Consider the following 11620-nt stretch of genomic DNA (forward strand, 5'->3'; position numbering starts at 1 on the left):
ACACCTGGGCACACCTGGGGGCTCCTGAGCACACCTGGGGCACACCTGGGGGCACCTGGGCACACTTGGGGGTACCTGGAGGCTCCTGGGCACACCTGGGGGTACCTGGGGGCACAATGACGTCACCTGGGGGTACCTGGGCACACCTGGGGGCACTTGGGGGCTCCTGAGCACACCTGGGCACACCTGGGGCACACCTGGGGGCACCTGGGCACACCTGGAGGTACCTGGGGGCACAGTGACGTCACCTGGGCACACCAGGGCACACCTGGGGGCTCCTGGGGGTACCTGGGCACACCTGGGGGCACAGGTGGCCCAGGGGTGCCAGGAGGTGGCACAGGTGATAGAGGTGGCACAGGTAACAGCGAGGGACAGGGGGTGACACCGGGTGCTGGGGAAGGTGGCACAGGGGGTGGCACAGGTGGCACAGGTGACAGGAAGCGATACAGGTGACACAGAGGTGACAGGAGGGTGGCACAGGTGGCAGGAGGTGACACTGAGGGACGGGGGGTGCCAGGGGAGGTGGCACAGGTGACCCATGGGTGGCACAGGTGACACAAGAGGTGGCACAGGTGACACAGAGGGTGGCACAGGTGACACAAGAGGTGGCACAGGTGACACAGAGAGTGGCACAGGTGACACAAGAGGTGGCACAGGTGACACAGAGGGTGGCACAGGTGACACAAGAGGTGGCACAGGTGACACAGAGAGTGGCACAGGTGACCCAGGAGGTGGCACAGGTGACACAAGAGGTGGCACAGGTGACCCATGGGTGGCACAGGAGGCACAGAGGGTGGCACAGAGGGTGGCACAGGTGCCACAGGTGACCCAGGTGTGCCCAGGCGCCTGTGCGAGCACCAGTACGGCAACGCCCCCCGCGTGCGCATCAATGGGCACGGGACGGGGGGGACACTGAGGGACAGGGGTGGCCCAGGTGACCCAGGAGGTGGCACAGGTGGCACAGGTGACCCAGAGGGTGGCACAGGTGACCCAGAGGGTGGCACAGAGGGTGGCCCAGGTGGCACAGGTGCCACAGGTGTGCCCAGGTGTGCCCAGGTGCCCGTGCGAGCACCAGTACGGCAACGCCCCCCGCGTGCGCATCAACGGGCACGGGACGGACACAGGGTGCTAAGGGTGGCACAGGGGTGGCACAGGTGACCCAGAGGGTGGCACAGGTGACCCAGAGGGTGGCACAGAGGGTGGCCCGGGTGGCCCAGGTGCCACAGGTGTGCCCAGGTGTGCCCAGGCACCTGTGTGAGCACCAGTACGGCACCGCCCCCCGCGTGCGCATCAACGGGCACGGGACGGACACAGGGTGCTAAGGGGTGGCACAGGGGTGGCACAGGTGACCCAGAGGGTGGCACAGAGGGTGGCCCAGGTGGCACAGGTGACCCAGAGGGTGGCACAGAGGGTGGTCCAGGTGGCACAGGAGGTGCCACAGGTGACCCAGGTGTGCTTAGGCACCTGTGCGAGCACCAGTACGGCACCGCCCCCCGCGTGCGCATCAACGGGCACGGGACGGGGGTGACACTGAGGGACAGGGGTGGCACAGGTGACCCAGAGGGTGGCACAGGTGGCACAGAGGGTGGCACAGGTGGCACAGGTGGCACAGAGGGTGGCCCAGGTGGCCCAGGTGCCACAGGTGACCCAGGTGTGCCCAGGCGCCTGTGCGAGCACCAGTACGGCAACGCCCCGCGCGTGCGCATCAACGGGCACGTGGCCGCGCGGTTCCCCTTCATCCCCCTGCCCCTGGACTACGTCCTGCCCGAGCTGCTCAAGAACGCCATGAGGTGCTGGGGAGGGGGCTTGGGGGGGTTTGGGGAGAAATTGAGGGGATTTGGGGGGAATTTGGGGAGGTTTAGGGGGAAATTGGGGAGATTTGGGGGGAATTTGGGGAGGTTTGGGGGGGATTTGGGGAGAAATTGGCGGGATTTGGGGAGAAATTGGGGGGATTTGGGGAGGTTTAGGGGGGATTTGGGGAGAAGTTGAGGGGGTTTGGGGGGAATTTAGGGAGGTTTAGGGGGGATTTGGGGAGAAATTGGGGGGATTTGGGGAGGTTTAGGGGGGATTTGGGGAGAAATTGGGGGGATTTGGGGGGAATTTGGGGAGGTTTAGGGGGGATTTGGGGAGAAATTGGGGGGATTTGGGGAGGTTTAGGGGGGATTTGGGGAGAAATTGGGGGGATTTGGGGGGAATTTGGGGAGGTTTAGGGGGGATTTGGGGAGAAATTGGGGGGATTTGGGGAGGTTTGGGGGGGATTTGGGGAGAAATTGAGGGGATTTGGGGAGGTTTGGGGGGGATTTGGGGAGAAGTTGAGGGGGTTTGGGGGGAATTTAGGGAGGTTTAGGGGGGATTTGGGGAGAAATTGAGGGGATTTGGGGAGGTTTGGGAGGGATTTGGGGAGAAATTGAGGGGGTTTAGGGGGGATTTGGGGAGGTTTGGGAAGATTTGGGGGGGTCTGGATGGGAGTTGGGGAGGTCTGGAGGGGATTTGGGGGGGATTTGGGGAGAAATTGAGGGGGTTTGCGGGGGATTTGGGGAGGTTTGGGGGGATTTGGGAGGTTCTGGAGGAGATTTGGGGGAGATTTGGGAAGAAATTGCAGTGGTTGGGGGGATTTGGGGAGAAATTGAGGGGATTTGGGGGGATTTGGGGAGGTTTGGAGGGGATTTGGGGGAATTTGGGGAGGTCTGGTGGGGTTTGGGGAGGTTTGGGGGAGTCTGGGGAGAGATTGAAGGGATTTGGGGGGGTCTGGAGGGACTTTTGGGGGGATTTGGGGAGAAATTGAGGGGATTTGGGGTGGATTTGGGGAGGTTTGGAGGGGTTTGGGGGGGATTTGGGGGAGATTTGGGAGGTTCTGGAGGGACTTTGGGGGGGATTTGGGGAGAAATTGAGGGGATTTGGGGAGGTGTGGAGGAGGTTTGGAGGAATTTGGGGAGAAATTGAGGGGGTTTGGGGTGGATTTGGGGAGGTTTGGGAAGATTTGGGGAGGTCTGGATGGGAGTTGAGGAGGTCTGGAGGGGATTTGGGGGAATTTGGGGGGGTCTGGAGGGGATTTGGGGAGGTCTGAGGGGATTTGGGGGGTTTGGGGGGGATTTGGGGAGAAATTGAGGGGATTTGGGGAGGTCTGGAGAGACTTTGTGGAGGTGTGGAGGGGATTTGGGGGAATTTGGGGAGGTCTGGAGGGGTTTGGGGGGATTTGGGGAGGTCTGGAGGGACTTTTGGGGGGGGATTTGGGGAGAAATTGAGGGGGTTTGGGGGGATTTGGGGAGGTTTGGGAAGATTTGGGGGGGTCTGGATGGGATTTGAGGAGAAATTGAGGGGATTTGGGGGGAATTTGGGGGGTCTGGAGGAGTTTGGGGGGAATTTGGGGAGGTTGAGGGGGGATTTGGGGAGAAATTGTGGCGGTTCTTGAGGGTCCCCGGGGTGACCCCTGGGTGACCTCGGGGCTCTCTGGGTGTCCCTGGTGACCCCTGGGTGACATTGGGGTGACCCTGGGGTGACCTCGGTGACATCGGGGTGACCCCTGGGTGACCTTGGGGTGGTCCTGCTGACCCCTGGGTGACATTGGGGTGACCTTGGGTGTCCCTGGGTGTCCCTGGAGTGACCCCGGGGTGAGCTTGGGTGTCCCTGGGTGTCCCTGGGCGTCCCTGGGTGACCCTGGGGTGACCCTGGGGTGACCTCGGGGCTCTCTGGGTGCCCCTGCTGACCCCTGGGTGACCCTGGGGTGACCCCGGGGTGACCTCGGGGCTCTCTGGTGGCCGCAGGGCGACGATGGAGTCGCACCTGGACACGCCCTACAACGTCCCCGACATCGTGGTGACCATCGCCAACAACGACATCGACCTCGTCATCCGGTACTGACCCCAAAGGTGTCCCCGAGGTGTCCCCAAGGTGTCCCCAAAGGGTCCCCAACTCCTCTGGGACCTCCCCAACGTCCCCAAGGTGTCCCCAGGGTGTCCCCGAGGTGTCCCCAAGGTGTCCCCAGATCGCTCCCACCCCACCCCCATTATCCCAGAGCCCCTCCCCACTGTCCCCAGTGTCCCCAACGTCCCCAATGTCCCCCCAATGTCCCCCCAATATCCCCCAACATCCCCAACATCCCCAACGTCCCCCCAATGTCCCCAATGTCCCCCAACGTCCCCATTGTCCCCAATGTCCCCAATGTCCCCAATGTCCCCAATGTCCCCAACGTCCCCATTGTCCCCAATGTCCCCAATGTCCCCAATGTCCCCCAATGTCCCCAATGTCCCCAATGTCCCCCAATGTCCCCCAATGTCCCCCAACATCCCCAATGTCCCCCAATGTCCCCCCAATATCCCCCAACATCCCCAACATCCCCAACGTCCCCCCAATGTCCCCAATGTCCCCCAACGTCCCCATTGTCCCCAATGTCCCCAATGTCCCCCAATGTCCCCAATGTCCCCAACGTCCCCAATGTCCCCAATGTCCCCAATGTCCCCCACGTGCCCCCCAATGTCCCCAACGTCCCCCCAATGTCCCCAGTGTCTCCCCATTGTCCCCAGTGTCCCCAACACCCCCATTGCCCCCGTTGTCCCCAACGTCCCCCCCGTTGTCCCCAATGTCCCCCCCAATGTCCCCAATGTCCCCCAACGTCCCCAACATCCCCCACGTCCCCCCCAATGTCCCCAACATCCCCCCCAATGTCTCCAATGTTCCCCCGTTGTCCTCAACACCCCCAATGTCCCCAACACCCCCAATGTCCCCGTTGTCCCCAATGTCCCCAACACCCCCAATGTCCCCGTTGTCCCCAATGTCCCCAACACCCCCATTGCCCCCATTGTCCCCAACATCCCCCCCGTTGTCCCCATTGTCCCCAACACCCCCATTGCCCCCGTTGTCCCCAATGTCCCCAATGTCCCCAACACCCTCAATGTCCCCGTTGTCCCCAACGTCCCCCCCGTTGTCCCCATTGTCCCCAACACCCCCATTGCCCCCGTTGTCCCCAACGTCCCTCCCGTTGTCCCCGCAGGATCTCGGACCGCGGGGGGGGGATCCCGCACGAGCTGCTGGACAAAGTGACCGAGTACCACTTCAGCACGGCCGAGGCCAGCGCGCAGGACCCGCGCCTGGGGGGGCCCTTCCGCACCCTCATGGACGCCAACGGCCAGGCCGGGCCCATGCACGGGTCAGGGACCCCCCGAATTGGGGAGACACCCCCCGAAAATCCGGGAGACACCCACAAAAATCCGGGAGACACCCCCAAAATCCGGGAGACAGCCCCCAAAATCTGGGAGATACCCACAAAAATCTGGGAGACACCCCCCGAAACCCAGGAGACAGCCCCCCCAAAATCTGGGAGACAGCCCCCAAAATCTGGGAGATACCCACAAAAATCCGGGAGACACCCCCCGAAACCCGGGAGACAGCCACAAAAATCCGGGAGACAGCCCCCGAAAATCTGGGAGACACCCACAAAAATCCGGGAGACAGCCCCCGAAACCCGGGAGACACCCACAAAAATCTGGGAGACACCCCCAAAATCCGGGAGACAGCCCCCGAAAATCCAGGAGACAGCCCCCGAAAATCCAGGAGACAGCCCCCGAAAATCCGGGAGACACCCACAAAAATCCGGGAGACAGCCCCCGAAACCCGGGAGACAGCCCCCAAAACCCGGGAGACAGCCCCCAAAACCCGGGAGACAGCCCCCAAAATCTGGGAGACAGCCCCCAAAATCTGGGAGATACCCACAAAAATCTGGGAGACACCCCCTGAAACCCGGGAGACAGCCCCCCCAAAATCTGGGAGACAGCCCCCGAAATTGGGGAGACACCCCCCAAAATCCGGGAGACAGCCCCCCCAAAATCTGGGAGATACCCACAAAAATCTGGGAGACACCCCCCAAAACCCAGGAGACACCGCCCAAAATCCGGGAGACAGCCACAAAAATTTGGGAGACAGCCCCCAAAACCCGGGAGACAGCCCCCGAAAATCCGGGAGACACCCACAAAAATCCGGGAGACAGCCCCCGAAACCCGGGAGACACCACGCAAAATTTGGGAGACAATCCTCACCCCAAAATCCGGGAGACACCACCCAAAATTTGGAAGGCACTCCCCAAAACCCGGGAGACACCCCCCCCAAAATCCGGGGGACACCCCCAAAATCCGGGAGACAGCCCCCCCAAAATTTGGGAGGCATCCTCCAAAATTTGGGAGATCCCACCCAAAATCTGGGAGATACCGACAAAAATCTGGGAGACACCCCCCGAAACCCAGGAGACACCGCCCAAAATCCGTGAGACAGCCACAAAAATTTGGGAGACACCACCCCCCCAAAATCTGGGAGACACCTCTCAACATCCGGGAGACAGCCCCCAAAATTTGGGAGACACCCCCCGAAACCCAGGAGATACCCCCCAAAATCTGGGAGATACCCCCCAAAATCCGAGAGACACCACCCAAAATCCGGGAGATACCCCCCAAAATCTGGGAGATAGCCACAAAAATTTGGGAGACACCTCTCAAAATCCGGGAGACAGCCCCCCCAAAATTTGGGAGGCATCCTCCAAAATTTGGGAGATGCCACCCAAAATCTGGGAGATACCCCCCAAAATCCGGGAGACACCCACAAAAATCCAGGAGACACCCACAAAAATTTGGGAGACACCCCCCCCAAAATCTGGGAGACACCCCCCAAAATCCGGGAGACACCCCCCAAAATTTGGGAGACGCCACCCAAAATCTGGGAGACCCCCCCCAAAATCGGGCCCTCTTAAATCGGGGACTCCCAATATTGGGGACTCCCAAATCGGGGAGGCCCCCCCAAAATCTGGGACCCCAAAATCAGGGACTCCCAAATTGGGGAGACCTCCCCCAAAATTGGGGACTCCGAAAATTGGCAACTCCCAAAATCAGGGACTCCCAAAATCAGGGAGACCCCCCCCAAAATCTGGGACTCCCAAAACCGAGGACTCCCAAATTGGGGATTCCCAAATCGAGGAGTCCCAAAATCTGGGAGACCCCCCCCAAAATCGGGCCCTCTTAAATCGGGGACTCCCAATATTGGGGACTCCCAAAATTGGGGAGACTCACCCCGAAATCTGAGATTCCCAAAAGAGGGGACTCCCAAATCGGGGACTCCCAAAATCAGGGAGACCCCCCCAAAATTAGGGACTCCCAAAATCAGGGACTCCCAAATTGGGGATTCCCAAATCGAGGAGTCCCAAAATCCAGGAGACTCCCCCCAAAATCAGGCCCTCTTAAATCGGGGACTCCCAAAATTGGGGACTCCCAAAACTGGGGAGACTCACCCCAAAATCTGAGATTCCCAAAATAGGGGACTCCCAAATCAGGGACTCCCAAATTGGGGAGATTCCCGCCCAAAATTGGGGACTCCCAAAATTGGGAACTCCCAAAATTGGGGATTCCCAAATTGGGGACCCCCCCAGGGTTGGAGTTCTGGGTGGGTTTAGGGCATTTTGGGGTTTTTTGGGGTCTTTGGGGTGAATTTTGGGGTATTTGGGGTGGATTTGGGGTATTGGGGTGAATTTTGGGGTATTTGGGGTGGATTTGGGGTATTGGGGTGAATTTTGGGGTATTTGGGGTGGATTTGGGGTATTGGGGTGAATTTTGGGGTATTTGGGGTGGATTTGGGGTATTGGGGTGAATTTTGGGTTATTTTGTGGGGTTTGGGAATATTTGGAGTTGGTTTGGAGGTATTTGGGGTGAAGTTTGGGGTATTTAGTGGGATTTTGGGGTATTTAGTGGGATTTTGGGGTATTTGGAGTTGATTTTGGGGTATTTGGGGTGGATTTTAGGGTATTTAGTGGGATTTTGGGGTATTTGGGGTGGATTTTGGGGTATTTGGGTGGACTTTGGGGTATTTAGTGGGATTTTGGTGTATTTAGTGGCATTTTGGGGTATTTGGGGTGGATTCTGGGGTATTTAGTGGGATTTTGGGGTATTTGTGGTGGATTCTGGGGTATTTAGTGGGATTTTGGGGTATTTGAGGTGGATTTTGAGGTATTTGGGGTGAATTTTGGTGTATTTAGTGGGATTTTGGGATATTTGGAGTTGATTTTGGGGTATTTGGGGTGAATTTGGGGGTGTTCAGTGGGATTTTTGGGTATTTGGGGTGGATTTTGGGGTGGATTTGGGGGTATTTGAGTTGGTTTGGGGGTATTTGGGGTGAAGTTTGGGGTATTTAGTGGGATTTTGGTGTATTTTGGGTGTATTTTAGGGTGTTTAGTGGGATTTTGGGGTATTTGTGGTGAATTTTGGGGTATTCAGTGGGATTTTTGGGTATTTGAGGTGGATTTTGGGGTATTTGTGGTGGATTTTGGGGTATTTGGGGTAATTTTGGGGTATTTAGTCGGATTTTGGGGTATTTGGGGTGAATTTTGGTGTATTTAGTGGGATTTTGGGATATTGGGAGTTGATTTTGGGGTATTTGGGGTGAATTTTGGGGTGGATTTTGGGGTGGATTTGGAGTTGGTTTGGGGGTATTTGGGGTGGATTTGGAAGTATTTTGGGTGGATTTTGGCGTATTTGGGGTGGATTTTGGGGTATTTGGGGTGGATTTTGGGGTGGATTTCGGGGTATTTGGAGTGGATTCTGGGGTATTTAGTGGGATTTTGGGGTATTTGGGGAGGATTTGGGGGTATTTGGGGTGGATTCTGGGGTATTTAGCAGGATTTTGGAGTATTTGTGGTGGATTTTGGGGTATTGGGGTGGATTCTGGGGTATTTAGTGGGATTTTGCGGTATTTCCGGTGTATTTTAGGGTGTTTAGTGGGATTTTGGGGTATTTGGGGTGGATTTTGGGGTATTTAGTGGGATTTTGCGGTATTTCCGGTGTATTTTAGGGTGTTTAGTGGGATTTTGGTGTATTTGGGGTGGATTTTGGGGTATTTAGTGGGATTTTGCGGTATTTCCGGTGTATTTTAGGGTGTTTAGTGGGATTTTGGGGTATTTGGGGTGGATTTTTGGCTATTGTGGTGGATTCTGGCGTATTCAGCAGGATTTCGGGATATTTGTGGTGGATGTTGGGGGTGACTTTTGAGATGCATTTCACGCTCTTCCGTGGGACTTTCGGAACGCTCGGAAGGGAATTTGGGAACATTTGGGGTCACCCCCATCTCGGTGACCCCTCAGTGACCCCGCACCCCCCCTTCCCCCTCCCAGGTTCGGCTTCGGGCTGCCGACGTCGCGCGCCTACGCCGAGTACCTGGGGGGGTCGCTGGTGCTGCAGTCGCTGCAGGGCGTCGGCACCGACGTCTACCTGAGGCTGCGGCACATCGACGGCAAGGCCGAGAGCTTCCGTATCTAGGGGGGTCCGGGGGGGGCCACGGGGACCCCCCTGAGGTGGACGGTGGTCAGCGGGGTCAAGGAGAACCCCCCACCCCCCCCCGAGATGGACGGTGGTCAGTGGGCTCATGGAGAGCCCCCAAAAGTTGGGGTTTTGGTCATGAAAATGGAGGAGAACCTTCCAAAGTTGGACTTTTTGGGTCATTGGAGTGAAGGAGAACCTTGCAAAGTTGGGGGTTGAGGTCATTAAAGTTGTAGAGAACTCTCAGAAGTTGGGTTTTGGTCATCGGGGTCAAGAGGAAGGCCCGAAAGTTGAGTTTTGGTCATCAAGGTCAAGAGGAAGCCCCAAAAGTTGAGTTTTGGTCATCAAGGTCAAGGAGAACCCCCAAAAGTTGGGTTTTGGTCATCAAGGTCAAGAGGAAGCCCCAAAAGTTGAGTTTTGGTCATCAAGGTCAAGGAGAACCCCCAAAAGTTGAGTTTTGGTCATCAGGGTCAAGAGGAAGCCCCAAAAGTTGGGTTTTGGTCATCAAAACCGAGAAGAACTTTCCAAACTTGGACTTTCTGGTTGAGGTTCTCCAGTTGAACCCCCAAAGTTGAGTTTTGGTCATCGAGGTCAAGGAGAACCCCCAAAAGTTGGGTTTTGGTCATCAAAACGGAGGAGAACCTTCCACAGTTGGACTTTCTGGTTGAGGTTCTCCAGCTGAACCCCAAAGTTGAGTTTTGGTCATCGTGGTCAAGGAGAACCTTCCAAAGTTGGACTTTGAGGTCATTAAAGTCATGGAGAACCCCCAAAACTTGGGGTTTGGTCATTAAAATTGAGAAGAACCTTCCAAAGCTGGACTTTGAGATCATTAAAGTCATGGAGAACCTTCCAAGGTTGAGTTTTGGTCAGCAAGGTCAAGGAGAACCTCCCAAAGTTGGACTTTCTGGTTGAGGTTCTCCAGCTGAACCCCCAAAGTTGAGTTTTGGTCATCAGGGTCAAGGAGAACCTTCCAAAGTTGGATTTTGGTCATCAAAATTGAGGAGAACCTCCCAGAGTTGGGTTTTGAGGTCATTAAAGTCATGGAGAACTTTCAGAAGTTGGGTTTACGTCATCGGGGTCAAGAGGAAGCCCCAAAAGTTGGGGTTTGGTCATCAAAATTGAGGAGAACTTCCCAAAGTTGGGCTTTCTGGTTGAGGTTCTCCAGTTGAACTCCCAAAGTTGAGTTTTGGTCATCGAGGTCAAGGAGAACCCCCAAAAATTGGGTTTTGGTCATGAGGGTCAAGAGGAAGCCCCAAAAGTTGAGTTTTGGGGTCATCAAACCCAAGGAGAACCTTCCAAAGTTGGACTTTGAGGTCATTAAAGTCATAGAGGGCTTTCCAAAATTGAGTTTTGGTCATCGAAATTGAGGAGAACCTTCCAAAGTTGGGTTTTGGTCATCAGGGTCAAGAGGAACCCCCAAAAGTTGATTTGGGGTCATCAAACCCAAGGAGAACCTTCCAAAGTTGGACTTTGAGGTCATTAAAGTCATGGAGAACCTTCCAAAGTTGAGTTTTGGTCATCGGGGTCAAGAGGAACCCCCCCAAGATGGACATTGGTCATCATGGGGGTCAAGGTGACCTCAAAACTGACCATTGGTCATCGTGGAGGTCAAGGTCACCCCAAAACCGGACATTGGTCATCGTGGGGGTCAAGGAGAACCAAAACCGGACATTGGTCATCGTGGGGGTCAAGGTGACCCCAAAACTGACCATTGGTCATCGTGGAGGTCAAGGTCACCCCAAAACTGACCATTGGTCATCGTGGAGGTCAAGGTCACCCCAAAACCGGACATTGGTCATCGTGGAGGTCAAGGTGACCCCAAAACCGGACATTGGTCATCGTGGGGGTCAAGGAGAACCAAAACCGGACATTGGTCATCGTGGAGGTCAAGGTGACCCCAAAACTGACCATTGGTCATCGTGGAGGTCAAGGTCACCCCAAAACCGGACATTGGTCATCGTGGAGGTCAAGGTGACCCCAAAACTGACCATTGGTCATCGTGGAGGTCAAGGAGAACCAAAACCGGACATTGGTCATCGTGGGGGTCAAGGTGACCTCAAGACTGACCATTGGTCATCATGGAGATCAAGGCCAAGGTGACCCCAAAACTGACCATTGGTCATCGTGGAGGTCAAGAAGAACCAAACCCGGCCATTGGTCATCCCAGCCAAGGCCACCCCATCCCCTCCCCCCCCCCCGAAGTGGACATTGGCCACCCCACTCGCCACTCCGGCCACTGACCACAGGGGCTGAGGCGTTGCCGGGCCTCGGACATTGGGGTGGCCCCGCCCCTCCCCCACCCCCCTCGTTAATGAGGCCCCGCCCTCATTAAA

At 56.6% G+C, this 11620-nt stretch overlaps 1 protein-coding gene and 1 pseudogene across 3 annotated transcripts in view; both read left to right on the forward strand.

Annotated features, from left to right (window-relative positions):
- Nucleotides 1-9536, forward strand: part of BCKDK (branched chain keto acid dehydrogenase kinase) — a 31918-nt gene extending 22382 nt beyond the window's left edge. For both annotated transcript variants that reach the window (XM_082300180.1, XM_082300181.1), the window contains exons 9-12: nt 1662-1790; nt 3765-3854; nt 4991-5146; nt 9143-9536. In XM_082300180.1, the coding sequence (XP_082156306.1) occupies nt 1662-1790; nt 3765-3854; nt 4991-5146; nt 9143-9287 (520 nt within the window). In that variant the 3' untranslated portion in view covers nt 9288-9536. The remainder of the gene's footprint in view (nt 1-1661; nt 1791-3764; nt 3855-4990; nt 5147-9142) is intronic.
- On the forward strand, nt 4199-4957 carry LOC309584230 (annotated as a pseudogene). Its single transcript has 2 exons — nt 4199-4247; nt 4771-4957. The product of its transcript is annotated as an uncharacterized misc_RNA (transcript).
- Nucleotides 9537-11620: the final 2084 nt, after the last annotated feature.

The sequence above is a fragment of the Coloeus monedula genome (assembly GCF_965178545.1).
Source record: "Coloeus monedula genome assembly, chromosome: 37".
NCBI lineage: Eukaryota > Metazoa > Chordata > Aves > Passeriformes > Corvidae > Coloeus > Coloeus monedula.